Genomic DNA, 15,988 nt, shown 5'->3' with positions numbered 1-15,988 from the left:
AACAACCCTCAACTGTATCGTTCATCCTCTTTATTTCCCTCCAAACTCTACAACTCTTGCAATCCCCAAGTGCCTTCTCTATTCCACCAATTCGATATGGATGTACGTGGCTCCCCGGCGGCGACCAACCCAACCACTGACTAACACTGGACAGTCCTCAGCATCCCCAACTCAACCAGGTTCCCGGTCACGCCGCTCTTACCCATCTCTAAATCAAGTTTCTCTCGCTCCTTTAACCCCGCACTACCCTATAGACGGCGACAATGATACGGATCGACATTCACAGGACTACTTCTCCCCACAAAATGAAGCTCTCGACACCCCGACCAGAACCTCCTATCTATCCAGCTTCTCAGTCCCGGGCACACCTGGTGTTCTTTCCCATGCCCCCTCTCGAAGTGCTTCACGCGTGCGCCACCATACTCGAAGCAAAAGTTCAACACCTATCCATCTAAGCGATACCAACATCCAGGAGCAGAATGCGAACCACCCACTTCACCACCACTCCAGAAGCAGCGGAAGCGCCACCGCCAGTGTCACCAGCAGAGCCAGGCGTCCGGCAGCCCACCGGCACCAGTCCTCCGACACGAGAGACCCCGAGTGGATGCTCCGTGCAGGAGTTGCACTGGCATCCTCAGCCCGCGAGGAAAAGGGCCAGAGCTGGCTAGTGAAACGCGAGAGCTCGACCAGTTTAGTTTCAGAGGGTGGGAAGTTCGAGGTTGATGCTATTTCTCAGGCGTTGCGCACGGGTATGTCTCGCCGGTCGAAATCCGGCCGGTCTACGCCTGCAGCTGCGGCTTCGCTGTCCCGCGCGGTCAGTCGACGGAACAGCAGGCATGACCTTGCTATGACGGGGCTTGAAATGACGATGCCCTCGCCCTCCTCGAAACGCAGTAGCGGGCAGGCATTCTCAGCGCCGCGTACTCCATCTCATGCTATGAACGATGAGGGGCGATCCTCCATATCTCTCCTCCCAGATTTCATAGACGAGCAAGTCCGTGCGGAAATGCGAGATACGATTCAACAACAGGTTGCGCGCGATTGCGGTTCTGCATTATCAGACGACTCATGGGACTCCGAAAACGACGAAGAGGAAGAAGAAGAGATTGACGAACTCGAGCTCCAACGGTTAACTCGCGAACGCGGCTTTGGTCTAGGTGGCTGGGTAGACCGGATGGTAGAATGGACGTTATTCGGCGTCGATGACTGGCCGCTCTCGTCCACCGCAGATCCGATAACAAACCCACCACGAGCGACAGCAGTAGAACTCGATGAAGATGATCACCCAGCAGCAGGGCTGTCCGATAATGACGACGAAGTCAAGAGCCTAGCATCAGATACCATCTCCGAAATAATTCCTACGGAAAGGGCTGGGAACCGTGGCGGCTGGGAAGATGCAGGGTGGCTATTCCGTGCCATTAAGCAAGCTTTGATATCTGCATAAACATTCTGGATTTACACAGGAACTCTCAATCATAATGCATCCCTTGCCCCCTCCCCCTTTTTTTTTGCAGGTGTAAAATCCGTTAGGGGCCTAACATATTTGAGAGCCTGATTACGAGCCTTTGTTGCTATAAGGAACTGTTGAAATTGCGTTTCGTGGTTACGGTTAAGGCCAATGGTGACCATAATAATAAAATATGCATTAAAGGCACAGCATTATTTGATTTTATTGACGGCAAACATTGTGTTTGGACTAGTATTTCATATCAAAAAAGGTTTACCATCATCAGCAGTTGCCTGATGATGGAGAGAGCGTCTTCTGCATTATTTGATTGACACTGGATATTCTGACCCAGGGTTGCATTTGAAGATCTGCCTGCTATGTGGGTCCCCTGGGGCCAACTGATGGCATTTGCATAGGGCAGCAATAAGGCACGAATCGCTGGGACTGAAGGATAATTTGGGGTATACAAGAAGGGGCATCCATATCAGGAACGAGGCAAAAAAAGAACCAAAGAAAATAAAAGAGTGAATATGCACAAATTTACCGATGGTACCGACCCATATAATATGCGTAGTTCAAGTAGGCCCATGATAAATGACTCCGCCATCTAAATAAGAGTGAAAAAAAAGATGTGGTCCGGAATAATGAAACAATAATAAACAAGGGAAAAAGAGATGAAATGAGGAAAAAAAGATGGTAACGGGAACTCTGGTTGCACAGTTAACGCCAAGATGAACCTTAACTCTCTAGTTCATGCAGTTTGTATCGTGATCGTATCGTAGGTGGACATGCACGGCCAAGTATATGAATGGGGACTCGGTGGGCTAAAATAGCCGTCGGTATTGTTGGGAAAGTGAAAGGTTAATTCGGTCACGTAATAGAGGTTTACCATGGTCCAACTTTGACCGGGGTTCCAAGCCCATATGTTCCCGACAGAAGCTGTTCTCGAATGGAACCAAACTCGGTGCCCCCTTGACTCCCGAAGCCTTGTGATTCCGGTCCGTGCATCCACCCTAAGCTGGACGCGAGGTCGTTGACGGCCGCCTGCAGTCTGCCGCCGGAGTTCTGGTTATGCTTCGCTAGCTTCTGATCCCAACCTCCATACTGCAATTGGATCCCACCTCCACGTTTAGCGGCCTCTCGGATCACTAGGATCCATGCCTTGCAAATTTCATCATAAGCAGAGTCCCGCTCTACGTTGTTTTGAGGTGAGCTCCACCGCGGCAAAGAATGTATGATTTCCGTGGCATCATCCAAATAGCTCAAAGATATCGAAGGTTGTGTTTCGTTAGGTGGTAAAAAGTGTGGAGTAAAGTCGCCTAAAGCTTCGAGGAGCTGTCCTAGAGGTTGACGGACTCGATTATAGGCGTAATCGGATTCGGGGCTGCCACCCAGAGGGAATGATGATTGTAGAGCAGATTGATAATTTCGAAGAACGTGAAGAGCGGATGCAACGTTTGGACGAGGAGCAGTTTGGACCACTTCATCAGCTAGATTGGGATGACGATTACATATGGTCCGAAGGACACCACGGAGGGCATCAGCGTCCAGGGTTTCCAGCAAACGGGGGAGAGAGAGCGGCCTTCCACCGACATTCGGTCGAGCACGTTTCAGTTGTCGAGACGAGGGCAAGGATCTCGGAGTGAAGGCTGGGGAGTTCGTAGGCGAAGCTGACATCCGGCTATCATAATCATTGTTGTCATCATCTGCTTTCCGCTTGCGGTTGGTGGGAGTGTGACTCGGAGTAGACACTGGAGTGCTTGGTTAGATACGAAAGCTCACAATAAAGCTGAAAAAAAAAAACCCTAGGGATGACGTGGTAAACATACTTGGGCGAGAGGGAGAGAAACGAGAATGTTCATAAAAGTGACGCGGCACAGGTGGTGTAGCCACCAAGCTGTTCATGATGGCCGCAAACAGTCGGGCGGCCAAGGAAGGGTAGAGAAGTCGGTCCTTGATGCCCCGGTGATAGGATGGCAGGCGGAGAAAGTAGGCAGAGGGGGGAAAGCTATGGATGGGCACGAGGAGGGACGGAAGAAAGGGGGATATTGAGGAGGCAAGCTGCAAGGAAGGGAAAGACAAGAAAAAAGATGCAGCTGAAGGGCAGAAAGAGATGAGGATGGAAGAGAGAATGAATTGGTGGGGAAAGAAGAGTGAAGAAAGAGAAGCGGTGGGCAGAGGGAGAGCAGCCGGGCGGGTTGCAGGAGGCAACGCGGACCCAGAATGCAGCTTTCACTTTCGTCGTCACTCTTTAAGTTAGTCTTTGTCCATCACCGGACTCGGAGCTATGAGGTTTACTCGAAACTAACTATTAACTAGATTATTCAACGATATTATGAAATTTATTATTATATATTTTTTTCTTCCAACCGATCCCTGCATTTGTACATAATTTGCCACATTCACTATGTGGTCAGATCCTGGGATAATATCACGATGATACATACAATAATGAATGGCTGAAACCTTTTTAGCCTGACGCCAGGGAAATGCAACTACCAAGACATCCAAGATTGCACCTCGCAGGTCACCCACGGCATACGTGGATCTCGGAGTCTCACGCTATTTCTCTACAGATACAGGGACTGAGCGGCGACAATGTCCCTGCGAACCTTTGTCAACGCTGTCTCAAATTTACTTTCAAGCTCCTCGCTGCCCATAACCTTGGCTGCCTGAGCCATTTGTCGCAGACACTCTTCTAACCGACGGAAGACACGGATTAAACTGCCTTCGTAAACATCGGTCATACCGCTAGAAGGGGTAAAAAGAGTCAGTTGTTGCTTGTCATTTCAGTACTGGGATTAGCGACTTACCAGATATCAGCAAATGATTTCCCGTTAGCCCATTCGTAAATAACTTCCATGAGTTCCCAGTGGAAGCTCTGAACGTAATCTTCTTCGCTGACTGCTAGTTTCGACTCCTGTGCGACTTTGGCGACGATCCGTGCTTGCGCTTGGATCTCCTTGAGGGGTTTCGAAAGCTCATCCTTAGACAGCGCCGGCGTCTCCTTTGTTTTTTCTTCAAATACGAATACGCTCAATACGGACGCTGCTTGCTCCGGGGTGAGCTTATTGAAGAAGCCGTTGAAAAGAAGCTCACTGAGCATCAACTCGTCGCCGGTGCTGATTTCACATGCCACACGTGCTTTCAGCTGCACGACTTCGGCCTCGTTGATGAACCCGAAGCGGCGAAGAACTCGTTTTCGGCATTTCAGTTCATCTAGTTGCTGTATCGCCATGCCTTCGGATATCTTCTTCTTGGTCGCTTTGATCTTGTTCCCCAAATCCACCTTCTCTGAATATTGATTATACAACTCCTCCAATCGCGGAGAGTTGTGCAGTGGATTTGAGACCAAACGAGACTCGAGGACCTCAATTTTCTAGTACTGAGTTAGCATTTTTCCCCCCATCTTTGTGGTAAGAGTACTATACCCTTAACGTTTTCTTGAATTCATCATCCTTAATTCCCATATCTTCGATCGGGTCGAGAACAGCAATACCATCAGGGAACCGCCGCTTAACTTCATCCACTTTCTTCCCCATAGAATCCCGCGCATTCGCGGTCTGTAAGTCTTTTGGTGGGAAGATCCGCACATGTGAGATGGCTTGAACGCAGTTGAGAAGGAGCGGAACAACCGCGGTTTGGTATTTTTCGCCTTCCTTTGGAGGGCGCACACCTTGTGGCAGATCTTCGAATGTCTGGGTGCCAATAGATGATCCGTCGGCAACTTTCAAAAGAACATCAACAACCCAGGCCTCATGATCGCTAAATTCCTGCGTGGAGTTCTTCGGTGGTTTGCGTTTCTTGTTGTTTACAACAATCCCCCAGCCGAAATCAAACTCTTTGTACTTGATGTGAACCAACCGCCCAGGCTGGAGATAGGCTATGGAATACGTAGGATGACTGATGACCGCTCGTACGTCGTCATTGAACTGGTCAACCTGGGTTCGAATATCGTAATATTCACGAATCGTCCCTTCGTCTGGAATAGTCATATTTGCCCTCTTTTCCTCTGACTCAGCAAGTTCTGTCTTCTTGTCAGTACGGTTCTTGTAGATACTAGGCCACGGAAACACTTACCCTTTTCAAGTCCTGCTAGACCAGCAGTGTTCTGGAATTGATAGAAACACCTTTCCAACATAAACTCTGGTGAGATACCCTCCACGCGCATTAGATTGAGGATCATATTGTATCCCAAATGGAACGCGGAATTCAAACGGTCCTGCTCTCCACGAACAATTTCCTTGGCCACAGCAGGGTCCATTTCCTCGCCTATCATCATGATCACAATACCACGGTCGTCAAGACCTCTTCGACCAGCGCGGCCTGACATTTGCACAAATTCAGATGGAGTGACCCACCGCTGGCTGAAACCGTCAAACTTTCGGACGCTAGTGAAGACGACAGTTTTGGCGGGCATGTTGAGACCGATGGAGAATGTTTCTGTCGCGAAAAGGACCTTGATAAGTCCCTCTTGGAACAGGATTTCGATGGTTTCCTTAAGAATGGGAAGAAGCCCAGAATGATGAACGCCGATACCTCTGCGAAGAAGGGGTAGGATGTTTTGAATTTGAGGCAAGTTTCTGTCCTCCTCTGACAGCATTTCAATCGCGCTGTTGAAAACCTTGGAGACCATCTCCTTCTCGGAGTCGTCGTTGAACGCCAAGCTCCTCATTTTCAGAGCATAGAACTCGCATTCACGCTTGCTGAAACTGAAGACGATCACAGGATTCAGGCTCTTGAGCATGATCATCTTGACGATCTTATAGATGTCATCTCTATCTTGATTTCCGCCTTTGTTTAACTTCTTATCTTTGCCCTTTCCTTTCCGCTTGGCGAGCGCGTCCGACGGGTCGTCTCCCTTCTTGTCTGCGATGGAGCTCATGGCCTTTTGAAAGTTCTCCTCCCGAAAAGCGCCCTTTTCATCCACAATCAGATGCATTCCTTCAGAACCAGCGGGGAAGAAATAGTGTTGTAGTGGTGTAGGTCTAAAATCGGTATATACAACGTGACAGGGCTGGTTGTGCATTTTGACAATCCACTCCGCGAACTGCATGGCGTTGGGTATCGTAGCAGACAAAAACACGTATCGGACCTTATCGGGGAGTAGAATGATCGTTTCTTCCCAAACAACACCTCGCGCTGTACCAGCAGTTAGTGATATGTAAAAACATAGTGGGACCAATTCACTTACTGGCGTCTCGCATGTAATGGATTTCGTCAAAGATCACCCAGGCGACTTCGCGCATGATCTCAGAGCCGCGGTACAGCATGGATCGCAGAATTTCTGTCGTCATGACCAAGCAAGTAGCGGTAGGGTTGATAGTCACATCTCCGGTCATTAGACCAACGTCGCCAAAGTCTGCGGCAAACTCTCGATACTTTTGGTTACTCAGAGCTTTGATTGGACTCGTGTAGATGACCCTTTGATTGTTCTTCAAACTCTGCGCAATAGCATATTCCGCAACCACTGTCTTACCCGCACTGGTATGGGCCGAAACTAGCACACTTTCCCCTCTTTCGATTGATGAGACAGCGACCTGCTGGAATGGATCGAGGGTGAATGGCCACACTCTTGCGGGGTTCTCGGGGGCTTTGTGTTGAGAAATAGGCACGTATGGGTATTTTGGGGGAATGGCGACTTGATGCCGGACCTGATGAGACAATACCACAGAACCGGCATCTTTCTCAGCTTGAAGTCCCACGGAACCTGCGATCTCTCGTTCTTGCGCCGTTTCAAACAAATCCGCAACTACGGGTTCCGGCTCCTCTTCTAGTCGCAATCGTTTCGCATCGGGTTGATTGTTGTTATCCGAGCGTGAAGCATTCTCTTCCTCGACATCCCGATCGGCGACATCGGCAGTAGTTGCGCTCTCCTTTGGTTCCGGCTTGTCAACATTTTCCTTCACATCACCATTTACCTGGCGCTTCTTGCTCTTTTCTTTCTTCGGTCGTCGGGGTACAGATTCGGAGGGCTTGGCCGCCTGGGGCTGGTCCTCGAAGACATCGAAAAGCTCATCCATTGTCGAGCAGATGATGAGATCCGAGTCACAGAGCGTAGAAAAGCTCGAGCGGCCTCGATGATTGAATTGTTGTTCTTTGTTGCCCACCGATTTGACTGACCAAGAAATTTCATTGTCCCGTTTAGGGAAGGCGCCGCAACTGAGATCAAATGGGCTGACCGCCGGAGAAACCGCCGGAGAAACTTTCCATTGTGACAGCTACTACTCACGTGACTATTTCGCGGCCGGCTGGTTCCATCTCGTCCTACTCTTCCCGTATGGCACGATCAGTACCTCTGTCTCGATCATCTCATCGCGCCCTTGCTTCATTCAAGGTAAACTTGCTCTGTTGTCGATTCTGGGACCAATTGCACTGACACCACTGAAGATGAACGCTGCTACCGCTCTCCGGGCCAGAATGGCCACATCCTTCGTCGCCCGCCGTGGCTTTTCCACCACCCGCGCCCAGCTCGGCAGTCCTTACCACTACGCCGAGGGCCCTCGCTCCAACATTCCCTTCAACCCTCTCACCAAGTTCTTCTTCCTCAGATACTGGGCTTTCATGAGTTAGTGGCTCCCAATTGGTGGTGGTGGTGGTGGTGGTGGGATTGGTTATTGATATCGCTGACTCCTTATCTACTTACAGTCACTGGCTTCGGTACTCCCTTCGCCATTGCCGGTATGTCCCCGTTTATCCTTAGAGCCCTCTTGACCCATTACCTGACGTTCTCTCTTTCTAGTCTGGCAAACCTACAAGGCCCGTTAAATCCGCTCCCGCACGTTCCTGGGTATCTGGCAACGGTGGAAAAGTGCTGAGTTGGGGAACTCGTATATCCTGTATAAATCTAGAGAATTCATTCAGCTTTGAACCAGAAACTTTTCTGTGCTGTCTATGTACTGGCAGTGGATGTAGTTGTGCCTGGGAGTTCCCCAGAATTGTAGTGCACAGAAGCATTAGTATATGGATGAAGTCATTGGTTGATTTTTTGTCTGCGAAAATCAAAATCTTTGGGTCGACTATTATTTGATATTCGATTCAACCCGCCCGAACACAAGCCGAGCAAAGCAATGAAATGAAGGAGCTTGCTTGTATATTTAATTCTTAATTACTTTTATACCTTCGCTCCCCGCTCTGGTAATTTCCACCTCCCTGGGCAGAAAGAGCTCCATTGTTCATGGCAGTGGGGTAAACCACTGAATCATAAAAGATGCGCAACTTGAAAAACGTGCGCCTCGCGGAGGTGCAGCTTCAGGATGGACTTCCCTTAACAGCAACAGCTTGGGATACCACTTCCGATGCCGTTATTTGCACATTTGGGCCAAATCCCACAAATGCAGTCATCGAGGTCCGGAGGAAGCGCCATGATGCTCAATTTTCGGATCCCGTGAGCCCCGAAGTCTTTGAAACCATCGCATCTTGGGATGCACCATGTCCGCTGCCACATCTTGATTGTGATCGTGTGCTCTCTTTGCATTACTTCGCGGATACGCTCACGGCCTGTCTTGTCCTGGAAGGTGGTGATATCGTCATCGTCCGTGAAGAACCCCTCCCCGGCGAGGACAAGATCGAGATTGTCGGCTCGGTCGATGTTGGCATCACAGCTGCTGCGTGGTCTCCAGATGAGGAACTTTTGGCTCTTACTACTTCGGCCAATACATTCCTGTATATGACCAGAGAGTTTGAAAATGTTGCCGAGATTACTTTTACTCCCGAGGACCTGAAGGCCTCGCAACATGTTTCCGTGGGTTGGGGAAAACGTGAGACGCAATTTCAGGGAAAGAGAGCCAGAGCTCTACGAGATCCCACGGTCCCAGAGAAAGTCGACGAGGGAAAACTCAGTGGCAATGACGACAGCAGGACCACGATCAGCTGGCGAGGAGACGGCGCTTACGTCGCCGTGAATAGCGTCGTCGAAGGCATTCGCCGTGCTATTAGGGTCTATTCTCGCGAGGGGACCTTGGATAGTGTGAGTGAGCCTGTGGATGGTCTAGAAGGGGCTCTCAGCTGGAGACCTTATGGCAATCTCATCGCTGGCATTCAAAGGCTCGATGACCGGATTGATGTTGTCTTCTTTGAACGAAACGGCTTGCGACATGGCCAATTTACTCTTCGTTTGACTGAGGAAGAACGATCTACATGGGCATCCGATATTTATCTAAGCTGGAATATTGATTCGACAGTACTTGCGGTGCAGTTCAAGGATAGAATCCAATTCTGGACCTCGGGAAACTACTATTACTACCTAAAGCAAGAAATCCCCATTATTGGGAACTCCGAGAACCAGTTTTCCTACAAATGGCACCACGAGAAAGCCTTACGCTTCGTAGTAGGAGCCTCTGGTATGTACACTATCCTGCAGAGATGCCAACCCCCCCAAATTAACGGCTTTGTAGGGTCGATATTAGATGCAGAGTTTGTCTTTGAAGTGTTCCACGGCTCAACCACTTCGCCTAATGATGTCGGGGCTGTTGCTGTTCTTGATGGGCGTAAGTCTTGACCACACTATGATTTCTACATCTTTTCGAATCTACATATTCTAACCCTACATAGGCACCTTGAAGCTGACGCCGTTGAGGCTATCTGGTGTCCCGCCACCTATGGCTCATAATGAGCTGGCCCTTGATTCAAATGCTGTTGATGTGGCATTTAGCAAATCAGGGACAAGAATTGCGGTGCTCATGAACGACCACTTCTCAGTCTATCTGTGGTCCCTCAAATCTCGGCCAGTGCCTGTTCCAATCCTTGAGTCAAGCTATCCACTATCGTATGAAAAGGATAGCCGGCCTCGTCAAATAGCATTCATCAACGACAACGAAGTGTATATTCTGCGGAGTAGAGGCCCAAACAATACCTGCATCGAGAGGACTACATTGGAGACCCGCGAGACAAAGGTTGCTTATGAGGCAGACGATTCTGAGCAGGTCTTTTCAATATTCGCAAATCTAGGCCAAGAGACTCTATGGTTCTCCCATGTCCGTCAAACTGGCCAACCGATTGCCTACTCTCACATCACAATGCCCTCGTCCGACGAATTTCAAATTACTCCTTGGATTGAAAGCCCTCCCGTGGACACCTATTGGGCCAAAACAGTACAAATATCTGATGATGAGGTAAAGCACCATAATGATGCCTTTCTATGCATTGCTAATGCCCTCAAGGATATTTTGATTTCTCTGTCTAGGACGGGAGGTCTCTATGCGAATAAAACGCTGCTTGCAAAAAATTGCACATCTTTCCTGGTTACTTCATCTCACGTTATATTTACCACTTCTCTACATCTTCTCAAATTCGTTCACCTCAACAAGGCTGAAGGTTAGTTAAGTCATCAACCTACTGGTTTTAAGCTAACACGGGTTGTATTACAGACATGGAGGTTCCTCCTGATACCCCGGAGACAGACGAACGTTGCAGAAGTATTGAACGTGGATCCCGTCTAGTCACTGTGATGCCTTCCGCATTCTCGGTTGTTTTGCAAGCTCCTCGGGGTAACATCGAGACTATCTATCCAAGAGCTCTTGTCCTCGCAGGTATCCGGTCTTTCATTGACAGGAAGGACTACCGCTCTGCATTCCTCACATGCCGCAGCCAAATGGTTGACATGAATATCATTCATGACTACGCCCCTGAGCAATTCATGGAAAACATTATGTTGTTCGTGGAGCAAGTCAAGAGGGTTGATTTCGTCGATGAGTTTCTTTCTCGCTTAAAGTATGTTTTCCGTAAAGAAGCATCCTATAAAGTATCTTGCTAACCCCATTCAGAGAGGAAGATGTGTCGCAAACGCTTTACAAGGACACCTTGAAAGCGCTGAAGGTGGAAGTTGCCCCAGAAAACGGCCTTACCACTTCAGCAAAGAAAGGAAACAAGGTCAACCGGATTTGTGATGGCTTCCTGACCGCTCTGGAGAAGCGTTCAGATACTAATCTGCATAACCTCATTACCGCGCACGTGTGCAAATTGCCCCCCGACCTCGAGTCCGGTCTTCGACTGGTAGCCCGCTTGAGAGGTTTGTCTTGTTGTGTCTCCTCTTTTCTATTCCCTTACTAACTAGATAGTAGAGGAGAGCCCTGAGCAAGCAGAGGATGCGGTTGAGCACATGTGTTTCTTGACGGACGCTAATCGACTTTATGATAACGCGCTGGGTCTGTACGATCTTGAGCTCACTTTGCTAGTAGCCCAACAAGCCCAGAGGGTAAGAGTCCCAGCCCCGGATATGTCCTTAATAAATCGTTCTAACGAAGTTTAGGACCCCCGCGAGTACCTCCCATTCCTGCGGAAGCTTCAACAACTCCCGGAACTTCGACGGTACTTTGAAATCGACAACTACCTGGGACGGTGGACGAAAGCACTTGGCCATCTACATGGACTGGGTGTCCACGATGAACTCCGCGAATACGTGGTCAAGCACGTGTTATACAAGGACGCCATCGAAATTTACAAATACGAGTCTGAGCAGCTTTGCGACATCACCCATCTATATGCAAACCACCTGCAAGAGGAATCGAAGTATAAGGATGCAGGCATCGGTATGCCCCCATCAACACCACCCTGTCTATACCCAAGCACCCTAAAAACTAATAAACTAAACCCACAGCCTACGAATCCCTATCCCTTTACACAGACGCCTACAAGTGCTACCAACTTGCCCACCTCTGGCGCGAATCTCTTTACACCGCAATGCTGGTCCCGCTCCCACCATCCGACCTAAAAATTCATGCCACAAACCTCGCCACAACCCTAGTAGAAGAGAACAAAGACTACATCTCCGCATCTCAAATCCACTCCGAACACCTCCACGACATTCCCACAGCTGCCCGCCTCCTCTGTCGCGGCTCCCGCTTCTCCGATGCATCCCGCCTCCTAGCCCTCAACGGCGTGCAGTCCCTGGTCCCTGAGATCGTCGACTCCGCCCTCGCAGACTCAATGGGGACAATGATCGACCTCCTCGCCGATTTCCGATCCCAACTTCAAGCCCAAGTTCCCCGGATCGGCGAGTTACGCGTTCGTCGCATCCAGGACCCCCTGGCTTACTTTGGCGGCGACCCAACCATGGCTGACGGCGCCGCCGGAGTCGATATCCCTGATAACGTCTCACTAGCGGCAACTGATGCCTCCACTTTGGCAGGAAAGAGTATGTTCACGCGGTACACGGGTCAAACTTCCTCTGGGAAGACGACGACGTCCCGGCAGAGCTCTCGCAACCGCCGCAAGGAAGAGCGGAAGCGAGCGCGTGGAAAGAAGGGAACCGTTTATGAGGAGGAATACCTGGTTAACAGTGTGCGGCGGTTGATTGAACGGGTGAGCTCGACTGTGCCTGAGGTGGAGAATTTGGTTGATTCGTTGCTTCGTCGTGGGATGAGAGAGCGCGCGGCGGCGATCGAGAGGGCTATGAATGATGTGTTGAAGCTGTGTGGTGAAACTCAGGAGGAGGTCTTCGCTACACCCCCTCCTGCTGTTGCTGCGCAGGATGAAGATGGTGAGCAGGATGGTGGCCAGGCTCCGGTGAACATGCCTATTGATGCACCCACGCCGTTGGGAGGTGAGAGGGTGTTTTGGGAGAGTATTGTGTCGACCATGGGGGTTGGAAAGGGGCAGGAGGCGCCAAAGATTAAGGAGATGAAGAGGTCGGCGTTGTTGAACTAGAATTCCGTTGTTTATGAATAGTTTATGAAAAGTTTGTCCATGTATAGTGGGATGGAATGAAAATAGAGTAGGTATTATGTATGCATGATATCTGCATGTTGAATCAAAATTCAAAACTGAACCATGTAGATAACCGAAACGTTCAGCAACACACCATGTATCGTGTCAAACGATGCATGGCTCGTAATTAAATATCGGTATCCTCGAAATATTTCTGATGCAACTTGACGAAATCATAAATCATTTCAAGTCTCTGCCATACCTTCTTCCCTCTATAGGGTAGAGAGAATTTCGCCCTTTTCACCGACGAGGTGATCCTCTACACTGATGGGACCCTCACCAACACCAGTCAAGATCACACGACTCAATCCAGACTTGAGCACATCCACGGCCCGGGAGTCCACCTGGTCAAGGGGCGCATCCGGGGTGGCGTCCTTCACAGCGTCGTAGAAAGGACCGGACCAGCCCTCAAGGGATGTACCCAGAATTGACTTGAAGGTTCCCGCAACAATGTCAGAGTCCTTCTCAAGGTAGTAGATGACAGCGTTGGGGCCAGCATCAAAAGTGTACGCGCACACAGTGCGGCCAACGATGTTGTTGATATCGTGCACGAGTCTAACAGCAGCCCTAGAGACATCGTTCATGTAGAAGATCGGTGGCCAGGAATCCAGGCAGGTGGCGTGGAAACCGTTCGAGTCACGCATGGTGATCTCAGCAAATGCAGGGAAATCACGGTTTTGGATAGCGGTTTCGATAGCAGTCATCCGAGCGGGGACAATGGCGTTCGCTCGGGTTGCGAAAAGCTCCGATGTTGCGACGGTCGTCTGCATACCCGTTGTGCTAGGGACGTCCTTCTTCTCTGCACTCACAACCAGGATAAGTGCGCGCATCTCAGGCCAATGGGCCTGAGGAGCGACCTCTTCAGCGAGACTGTCGCTTCCGTCCTCGAGCTCGCCGGCACGCCAGGCGACGTAGCCTCCCATTAAAGAGCGGCAAGCCGATCCAGATCCCTGGCGGGCAATGCGACTAAGTTCCTTCGGAGACTGTGGCAGCTTGTACAGATCGGCCACGGCCCGAACCAAGGCTGCGAAACCAGCAGCCGAGCTAGCTAGACCAGCGGCCGTAGGGAAGTTGTTCTCCGAAACGATCCTTAGCGGGAAGGAAGAGAGTTTTGGCAGAGACGAGTCGACATCCTCGAGCTCTTTTCGGTGAGCCCGTAGGCTAGCGAGACATGCTAGTGTACGTTTGGACGATTGGATCTCCTGGGGCTTGCCATTGAGCGTGAGTTCGTCGGTGGCGGGGTAGGTGGCAGAACAGGACGCAGTTGTGAGCGTGCGGAGAGAGCGCTGAGACAGGGTGACAGAAAGCGAAGAGTTTGTTGGTAGGTTGAGGGTAGCGTCACGCTTTCCCCAGTACCTAAATGGTGATTATAAGCCAATGCGTGGTGGAACAATGGTATAGCCTCTCACAATGGCCGGGTGTGGGACTTACTTGATAACGGCGATATTGACAGGGGCAGTAGTGGTGGCCCGAAAAACGGGGCTTTCAGAGACAGCAGCCATTGTTATAAAGTAGAGACAAGGATACTCAAAAAAATTCCGGATAATTGAGGAAATCTGGGAAAATTCAACAGCAGATGATCCCAGGAAAGAGGACGAGGGGGACGAGGACAAAAAAGTAAATATAGGCGCATCGCTCGTCGGAGTAAATGTCGGGCTTCCTAAGGCGGTCGGGCCCCGGCAGGGGAATTATTCGGGCTCCGTTGCTTTGCTTCTTTTTTGCATTACCAAGCACCACCTCTTTCCCTTACTGCGCCCAAACAACGAATTAACTATCGCTTTCCCGCCGTTCTCACCTCTTCTCTATTTTCGCATATATCACAGTCTGCCAACCTCCCAATGGGCGCCGCCGCCAGCACCCCTACATCACCATCTGCATCCGCACCCGCTGCGACATGCCCTGTTGATCACAAAACCCGTGAGGCATGGCTACAACAACATAAGCCCGGAGATTCACCCCATCCGCAACCTTCAGATGACGGGAAGCCAGCCTCAAAACAGCAGCGACCGCTCTCCTCAGACCGTGAAGTGAGCAGTATACCCCGAGCTGTCATTTCTGACTCTGACTCGAACGAACCGCCATCCGAGCGTCCCGTGGCACCCTCCTCACCATATGCTCCACCAGCCGCATCGCACGGCACCCCTTCAAATGCAGAAGCCGAAACCGGGCAGGACAAGTCGACGGGAAACTGGGTCTACCCTTCGGAGCGTCAATTCTTCGAAGCGCTAATGCGCAAGGGCAATACACCAAACTCAGTCGGCTCACCGGCGGAGCTCGCTACATCGGTAGCATCGATCATCCCAATTCACAACGCCGTGAATGAGCGCGCGTGGCATCAGATTCTTGAGTGGGAGAAAAACGCGCCTAATTCAGACCCTGGGAGCAAGAAATGCGGTGGGCCGAAGCTGTACTCTTTTCGTGGCCTGGGCGCTGAGTCTCAGTTCCTAAGCCCGAGGGCGCGCATGAATAACCTGATGGGGTACCAGCTCCCCTTTGATCGACATGACTGGATTGTTGAACGATGCGGCGGGGAGCGAATCGAGTATGTGATCGATTTCTATCAGGGAAAATCTACGGGAGGGAACAGTGGAAGCGGATTGGCCGGCAATGCTGGGCCAGGCAAACTAAGCTTCTACCTTGATGTGCGGCCGAAATTGAATTCATGGGAAGGCTGCATGATGAGGTTCAGACGATTTTCGGGTCTATGAGGGATTTGCCGTCTATTGGCACCCTCGATGATATTCTTTTGTCGCGGTACGAATATAGAAGCAGGAGTTCGGGTATTGGCTGGGTCATTGAATTGTATCATATGTATAACACTGAAGTCATGTATAA

The 15,988-nt window shown here is 50.4% G+C and overlaps 7 protein-coding genes across 7 annotated transcripts; 4 read left to right on the top strand and 3 right to left on the bottom strand.

Annotated features, from left to right (window-relative positions):
* Positions 1-96: 96 nt before the first annotated feature.
* On the top strand, positions 97-1,444 carry APUU_70614A (DUF3984 domain-containing protein; the record flags this gene model as incomplete). Its single annotated transcript, XM_041695506.1, has 2 exons — positions 97-102; positions 155-1,444. The coding sequence occupies 2 exons, from the start codon at positions 97-99 to the stop codon at positions 1,442-1,444; spliced, it is 1,296 nt and encodes a 431-aa protein (XP_041561230.1).
* Positions 1,445-2,332: 888 nt separating this feature from the next.
* Positions 2,333-3,352, bottom strand: STS1 (cut8/STS1 family protein; the record flags this gene model as incomplete). Its single annotated transcript, XM_041695505.1, has 2 exons — positions 2,333-3,198; positions 3,277-3,352. 2 exons carry the CDS (start codon positions 3,350-3,352, stop codon positions 2,333-2,335), a joined length of 942 nt encoding a protein of 313 aa, XP_041561229.1.
* A 665-nt stretch (positions 3,353-4,017) lies between these two features.
* On the bottom strand, positions 4,018-7,470 carry MTR4 (ATP-dependent RNA helicase MTR4; the record flags this gene model as incomplete). The annotated part of the gene is made up of 5 exons (XM_041695504.1): positions 4,018-4,198; positions 4,261-4,826; positions 4,879-5,474; positions 5,528-6,589; positions 6,642-7,470. The coding sequence occupies 5 exons, from the start codon at positions 7,468-7,470 to the stop codon at positions 4,018-4,020; spliced, it is 3,234 nt and encodes a 1,077-aa protein (XP_041561228.1).
* Positions 7,471-7,727: 257 nt separating this feature from the next.
* On the top strand, positions 7,728-8,215 carry COX15_2 (cytochrome c oxidase VIIc family protein; the record flags this gene model as incomplete). The annotated part of the gene is made up of 4 exons (XM_041695503.1): positions 7,728-7,784; positions 7,838-8,015; positions 8,096-8,128; positions 8,190-8,215. 4 exons carry the CDS (start codon positions 7,728-7,730, stop codon positions 8,213-8,215), a joined length of 294 nt encoding a protein of 97 aa, XP_041561227.1.
* Positions 8,216-8,657: 442 nt separating this feature from the next.
* Positions 8,658-13,093, top strand: APUU_70610A (Elongator subunit IKI3; the record flags this gene model as incomplete). Its single annotated transcript, XM_041695502.1, has 9 exons — positions 8,658-9,789; positions 9,844-9,936; positions 10,001-10,560; positions 10,609-10,762; positions 10,816-11,158; positions 11,212-11,456; positions 11,509-11,642; positions 11,697-11,976; positions 12,045-13,093. The coding sequence occupies 9 exons, from the start codon at positions 8,658-8,660 to the stop codon at positions 13,091-13,093; spliced, it is 3,990 nt and encodes a 1,329-aa protein (XP_041561226.1).
* Positions 13,094-13,365: 272 nt separating this feature from the next.
* mvd1 (diphosphomevalonate decarboxylase MVD1) lies at positions 13,366-14,655 on the bottom strand (the record flags this gene model as incomplete). The annotated part of the gene is made up of 2 exons (XM_041695500.1): positions 13,366-14,509; positions 14,585-14,655. 2 exons carry the CDS (start codon positions 14,653-14,655, stop codon positions 13,366-13,368), a joined length of 1,215 nt encoding a protein of 404 aa, XP_041561225.1.
* Positions 14,656-14,991: 336 nt separating this feature from the next.
* On the top strand, positions 14,992-15,861 carry CYT2 (cytochrome c1 heme lyase CYT2; the record flags this gene model as incomplete). The annotated part of the gene is made up of 1 exon (XM_041695499.1): positions 14,992-15,861. The coding sequence occupies one exon, from the start codon at positions 14,992-14,994 to the stop codon at positions 15,859-15,861; it is 870 nt and encodes a 289-aa protein (XP_041561224.1).
* Positions 15,862-15,988: the final 127 nt, after the last annotated feature.

This window comes from Aspergillus puulaauensis, chromosome 7, assembly GCF_016861865.1.
Source record: "Aspergillus puulaauensis MK2 DNA, chromosome 7, nearly complete sequence".
In the NCBI taxonomy this organism is placed as follows: Eukaryota; Fungi; Ascomycota; class Eurotiomycetes; order Eurotiales; family Aspergillaceae; genus Aspergillus; species Aspergillus puulaauensis.
The sequence above is the reverse complement of the archived record's forward strand: the minus strand, read 5'-3'. Positions and strand labels throughout refer to the sequence as shown.